We start from the raw sequence: 7,295 nt of genomic DNA on the forward strand, positions 1-7,295 counted from the left end.
TTTTGCCCCCTGTGGCAATCGAGAGGGTCCCGTTAACGCCCAGTGCGAGCATACATCCATTCACATCGGCCGGTGTCTAATAACTTTCCACTGCTTTAGCAATAAGAATATTTTATTTTAAATTGGCTAATTAGCACATTAGGTGTGCGATATCGGAACCCTCTCGGGTAATTGATTACGTGCGGGCCCTGAAATCCCCTTCTTATGATGCTACACTCTTTATTAAACAAAATTGTCTATTTAACAAAATTGACTTTTTTATATGTACCATATAATGGTGCATATAATCTTGCAGTATCCAATTAATATTTTAAGTGTTTTTCGCGTCAAACAAGATATACTATATTTCTTGGTTTCGCCTTATATATTTCAATTCCGTATTATTTTGAGAGTTGCCATAATCGCTTAGTGCTATTATACACTTCCGTAGATATTATAATGACTCGTACTCTGAAAATTTTTGTGTATTCTGCGAAAACCATCGAAAGGAAAAGTGTAACAACATCAGTATCCACGATTGTACAGCAATTTATTTAATGATAAATTCGGAAGAACATGTTTGTGAAATTATTAAATATATATTTTAGCAATACTCAACTTGATTATTCGTTTTATAAAAATAATTCGTAAAAATGCTGTAAAAAGAAAGAGAAACAATCGTTATTGACAAAATTCATAAATTTTAGAAAAGACATAGTACATAGAGAAACAAATGCTTTTACCTTGTTCGTATAACATTGATCTTCAATTTTCTTTTCTTATTTGTAGCTGACTTTCATTTTTATCTTTATTTTGGGAAGTTTGTAATATAAGCCGTTCAAGTTGTTTTCTTATTAATTGTAAAGAGTCACCAGAAATCAGTTTTTCCTGTTGCAATAGGTCAAACAATTTTTTTATCAAAGTAACTCTTTCATTATATCTTCTTAACTTCTGTTGTAATGTTCTATTCTTTACTTTCATATCTCTTACATTTTTTGATAATTCATTAATTTTTTTGGTTGCATTAATAAAATCTATTTCTCTTCTTATCTTATAGTTGAAATTAATGGAATTGGGCACATTTTTTAAACCAATTCGAATAAATTTCCTTTTTTGACTTGGCTGAAGAATTGTCTGCTGAACAATTTGTATTTCGAGTGCCAAATATATTTGATCCATTTTTTTTCATAATAACATTACGATACTTTGAGTAGTTATGATCTAATGCAACACTTTTCTCTGAGACATAAATTTCATTGCAACTTACAGATTTACTACTGCTTGCATTGTAGATCTTATTTGAATCAGATCGAGAAAAACTGCATTTTTTATCTGAGTGAGAAATTGTATTTTTAATCGATTGATTTTGGTTTTCAGTGTTAAATATACACAATCCATAATTTTCAATCGTAGTGTTAACATTGTTCTTTAAATTAGTGTGATTTCGTACAGCATTTTTATCCAAAACATAAGTTTCACTAGAGCTTACAGACTTAATATTCGCAGAATTGCAGATCTCTTTTGAATAAGTTTGAATAAATTTGTATCTTTCATTTGTGAGAAATGTATTAGGGTGAGGAATTGTTTTTTGAACTGATTGATTTCGATCTCGAATATCAAATGTATTTGATCTATTATTTTCAATCGTGTTAATATTATTCTTTAAATTATTGCTATCCCATGCAACACTTTCCTCCAAGCTACAAGTTTCATTAGTATTTATAGATTTATTAATACTTGTAGTATTGCAGACCTTTTTTGGCTTTAACATTACAGTATCAACCAGTTCGTTTTCTGTAACAAATGAAGAATAATCTTTTGGTACAGCATTTTTACGTAAATAAGAACGTTGATATCCCATCCCTTGTATAATGTCCTTTTTATTAAAATGCAGATTACAAATTCTGCTTGCTTTTGTCGGTTTCCAATCCGGTTTTCCAACAGCAGCAATCCATTTGTCAAGACGATTTTTATCGTTTAGAGGAAACCTATGACATTCAGAACAATGATTTTTCAATAAGTTAAACCGAATCACTTATATCAATAAATCAAACAAGAAAGCGCCAAATATGGCAGAGACTAAATATTGGTGCAATAGTATTTCTATGTAAATTTTACATGCACCTATATATAGGATGTATAAAAAGTACTAAGATGGCGAAATATCTCGAAAACTAATAGCGAATTTGACAGACTGCCCTAGTGTGCACTGAGTGCAAATTTTTTCGGTGCCATACAGTCAGATTGTGCACACTGTATTAATGCGTTCAAATTGTCATATTCGGCAAATAAAAATTGACTCAGTGTAATGCTGAATTTATATTTGAACTGATTAAACGAACTGAATGAGAAAAAATGTTGCACTGACATTTTTGACAGTGCATTTTCGTATAGTATCAAAGTGGTTCTGACTCGCACCGTCAAGGGCAGCACCAGAACAGGGGTATATATCATTTGCCCACTAATGATCGCTAATTGACTAATTTAAAAATATTATATTACGAACCGGCCGATGTGAGTGGTATGTGCAATTGAATTGTGTGCAAGTGCACCACTCCCTCAAAGCAGAGTGCATGTGAGCCGAAATCGCCAAAAGCGTTTAAGGAAAGTGTTTCAGATAAAAGTTGGATTTCAAAAGCTCTATTTACTGGCGTTATGAGTTTGACATAAAAATGAATTTTTAGTGCAAAAATGAAAATAAGAGGAACAATCTCCAATGATCTTGATCTTCACAAATATTATCCAGATCACGATCCAGATAAACAACATTCAAGAGGTTTTAACCGTCGATTGAACATCTTTGAGTAATGCTAACGTCGACGGTACAGTAACTTTCAAGCTTCATAACTCAAAAAGTACTTAATAAAAATGAACTTTATTGTAATGTTTTGAAAAACTCTTGACACCAGTTATTAGATTTTGGAATTAAAAATAGATTTAAAAAATCGATCTGACCTTGCCACCCAAGGTCAAACTCATTGCCCCAGTAAATAGATCTTTTGAAACTCTACAATTTTTATCTGAAACACTTTTTTCTAAAATGCTTAGTTTTCAAGATATTTCGCCGTTCCGGTACTTTTTATACACCCTGTATAAACTGGAACATATACTTGAAATTTACATTAAAATATTTATAAGTACCAATATATAGCCTCGACCGTACTTGGCGCTTTCTTTATACAATTATTTAACACTTTTCTAAATTTCAAACAAAAACGATTTCTTTTTTTACAAAATATTAATTAATAGTTTTAAATTAATAGTTATAAATAAAACGTTTAATTTTTATTTATATGTTTTTCAATGAATATGCATATTAACACTTCAAACTCTCTTTTTATAATAGAATTAAAGTCTTTTGTTATATTAGCACTGATTACATTTACACGTCACGCATTAATCGAGTTTAATACACTACTCAACAAAAAATAGGGAACACTTTCGAACACGCTCAAAATTGCGCAATATTCAGAACACCATAACTCGGTGAAAAATTGTCGCAGAAAATAAACCGGAAAAGCATTTTAAAGCGTGAAATCTCTACTTTTCAAATCGGTAATCGATATTTCAATTTGATCGATCCTTCATGAAGCTATGCGTATAAAAATAGATACCCGTCAAATTTTAAAATTTTGATCAAATTTTACAAAGGTCTGTGGCGTGTACTAAAAATTGCACAATAATGCGGTTCACAGCATTCGAAAGAGTGAATCTTTACCTTCAATTTGTTTTTTATTGATTGTTGTACGACTTTTTTTCACCGAGTTATTGAACATTGAAAATGACATTTTTGCTTCAATGTTCAATAACTCGGTGAAAAAAAATCGTAGAACGATCAATAAAAAAATAAATTGAAGGTAAAGATTCACTCTTTCGAATGCTGTGAACCGCATTATTGTGCAATTTTTAGTACACGCCACAGACCTTTGTAAAATTTGATCAAAATTTTAAAATTTGACGGGTATCCATTTTTATCCGCATAGCTCCATGAAGGATCGATCAAATTGAAATATCGATTACCGATTTGAAAAGTAGAGATTTCACGCTTTAAAATGCTTTTCCGGTTTATTTTCTGCGACGATTTTTCACCGAGTTATGGTGTTCTGAATATTGCGTAATTTTGAGCGTGTTCGAAAGTGTTCCCTATTTTTTATTGAGTAGTGTATAACATCCGTAGTTATTATTATTGACATAAAATATTATATAAACATGATTCAAATTTCAAACCTGATTTTATGATAATTGATATGTAAAATCAGAGTTAACAAGTGTCTATACGAAATTTTATGTTAGTACCTTACAGTTAACGGTCCATATTCAGGACATGTTTTTGCAATATTAGTACTTATTTAACATATAGTTCACATTACATATACTAGAGAATTTTAGACAAAAAAGTAAGTATTTTTCGATAAAAGCGTGTTATGAATACAAGTCAATAACTATAGATGTTATTAGATTTGATATTGGTAAAGTATATAAATATAATGTAGTCAGTTATATTGTAAGAAAGAACTTCGTTCCTTTTGGGCTAGATTCTTTCTTACTGTATCATCAATCACTGTATAAAATTTTGTAGATAATGATAGCATTTAAGAAAAAATAGGTTTAGATCCTCAAATCCCCACCAAAAGTAGTTCTGACTTAATGATATGATTTTATTCATTTGTTGGCTTATCATCAAAGCTGTCCAACACGATAAATATATTATTGATATGCTCAGAAGTACCATGTAAGCATAGATAATAAAAATCAAGACATCCAGGATAGACAATACAAAAGTACTTTCTAGGCTGGATGATACAGAACAGAACATAGTAGTTGTTCTCCATAATTATCATATCAATATTGATAATTCAATACTTCTTAAAGCTCGAATACAGTTCAGGCATGTTAATAAAATACGATACCATGTCTACATCATTGTAGCAGAATGTAATGAAGGAAAAGATGCTGTTAAGGAATATTACTGCAAATGTAAAATGGTGCTTGTACTACTGCTTTGTCCATATTATATGTCGATCATTTAGTATTTAGGCTAAATAACTTCCCAATGACATACAAATTAATATATTCTGAGTACATTAATGACATATTCGTGTTGGACAGTTCTAATGATGAGTCAACGAACGAATAAAATCACATCAGGAGGTTAGAATTACTTTCGGCGGGAGATTGAGGATCTAAACTACTTCTTAAATGCTACCATTATTATCTACAAAATTATATATAATTAATAACTAGATGCGGATTGTCCAAAATTCTTATGAAAATGAGCGAAGTTCTCATAATTGTTAGTTATTGTTTGTTGAGCTCTAACCTGTCGTCTTTTATAATATTACTTACCGGAAAGAATGTACTTTATTTTTTGATTTAAGGTTGCTTACGCATTTTTTTACACTACATGGCATTTTTTACATGATAACTATTAACAATTTAGAAAAATGAAAGAAGAAAATCACTGTAATGCGATTTTTATGTAATGCGTCTTTTACAATGATTACGTTTACACTGGTTTATGGCTGCAGCACAGATTCTTGCATAACGCATAATGCATAGTACATAAGAGAATCGACCAATCGAAATTCTTCTTTTCCATGGAATGGGAGGAAAGGAAAGATTCTGATTAGTTGATTCGCTTATGCACTATGTGTTATGCATTATGCAAGAGTCTGTGCTGCGGCCTTTACACGCGGCTTGATTTACGCCGAACTTATAACCATAATGGCTGCGTTCAGCAGAACGTTTGTTTTGCAACTGTTGGAAGTTTCCTTTGCGCTAATTGGATCATACTTTTAGATAGATAAGAACTCATAGGCGCGTCAAGGCCCGTCTACAATACACGTAGTAGGGCTGCGTTCGGAAACATCACCCGGGTGTCAATGGCTGCGTTCAGCTGACTCAACAGTTTTGCAACCGTTTTATGATTGTCTGCTGAGATAGGACCATTCTTCTAGATCTAAAAGTATGATCCAATCAGCGCGAAGGAAACTTCCAACAGTTGCAAAACAAACGTTCTGCTGAACGCACCCATTAGCTGCGTTCAGCAGACTCAACAGTTTTGCAACCGTTTTATGATTGTCTGCTGAGATAGGACCATTCTTCTAGATCTAAAAGTATGATCCAATCAGCTCGAAAGAAACTTCCAACAGTTGCAAAACGAACGTTCTGCTGAACGCAGCCATTGGGTGAATAACAAGGATGAAACGACAAGCGAGGGCACTCGGGTAATGTTTCCGAACGCAGCCTAAGCTTGGTTTAAGACAAGAAGACTAGAACTAAGGAGGATCAACTCGTGTGGTGGGGGTGAGTCAAAAAACGTCCGCAGTTATTCACACAATGTGCAGCGGCACTGTGCATTGTGTGAAAGTTCGATATAAGAGCGACAAAGTGACGATTATAGAACGACAGAGCGACGACTATATAGAGCGACAGAGAGGACTAATGAAGCGCAAAAGTGGGGGAAGTTATCCGTCGCCACTTTTTGCCTCACCCCTACTACCGCTGTTGGCACGAGTTGATCCTCCTTAGTTCTAGTCTTCTTGGTTTAAGAAGTAAGGACGGAATCCATAGTCCGGTCTTAATCTCAAACAATGACTACGTTTACACGTACTGGTATAAAAACGGTTTTAATAAAAACCGTTTTAGTTAAAATCGGTGTTGGTGCCTGTTTACACAATCAGGCGTATTTTACCTCCACCAAAAATAAAGTAGCTTTATATAACTTGATACGGAACCTGAGACGAAATATTCTTTGTCATTTCTTAACCTTAACGTCTAAAGTTGGTAACATCGAATTTTGATACGTTAAACCGATTAAAGACCGTTTACACGACTTTCGTAAAACGGTTTAGTAACTCCGGATCTACAATAGGTGTTTTAAGCCTTAAGTCGTAAGAAACTGACCAATTACAGTCGAATTCGAGAAGAATAATTAACTATGATTCGTCCATTTCTTATAGCTTAAGGCTTAAAACTCTATTGTAGATCCGGGGTAATCGAATTCGAAGGGAATAATCGACTATGATTCGTCCATTTCTTATGGCTTAACGCTTAAAACTGCTATTCGGGGCTAATATTGACAGAAAAGAGATAGAATGAGGGTTATCTTCATCCTATCTCTTTTCTGTCAATATTCCGTTCCGTGATTTCTTTCTCCATAGGAAGACAGTCGTAGGGTGCCGTCACATGTACACGGAATCGGAACGACGGAACGGATTTCTTACTAGAAATAAGTTCACTAGCATTTTGTTCGGTAAGAAGTTTCTCTGCTGTATCGGAACCATCGGAACTATGGCCGGAACGGTACAACGGAA

At 33.2% G+C, this 7,295-nt stretch overlaps 1 protein-coding gene across 1 annotated transcript; it reads right to left on the reverse strand.

Annotated features, from left to right (window-relative positions):
* Positions 1–728: 728 nt before the first annotated feature.
* On the reverse strand, positions 729–5,468 carry LOC108730567 (THAP domain-containing protein 5-like). The gene is given in 3 exon segments (XM_018460344.1): positions 729–1,119; positions 1,121–1,967; positions 5,326–5,468. Coding segments are annotated over 3 exon segments (1,287 nt in total). The 5' UTR covers positions 5,391–5,468; the 3' UTR covers positions 729–744.
* Between the last annotated feature and the right edge of the window lie 1,827 nt (positions 5,469–7,295).

The sequence above is a fragment of the Mycetomoellerius zeteki genome, unplaced genomic scaffold (genome assembly GCF_001594055.1).
Source record: "Mycetomoellerius zeteki isolate Tzet28-1 unplaced genomic scaffold, Tzet1.0 scaffold934, whole genome shotgun sequence".
Classification (NCBI taxonomy): Eukaryota; Metazoa; Arthropoda; class Insecta; order Hymenoptera; family Formicidae; genus Mycetomoellerius; species Mycetomoellerius zeteki.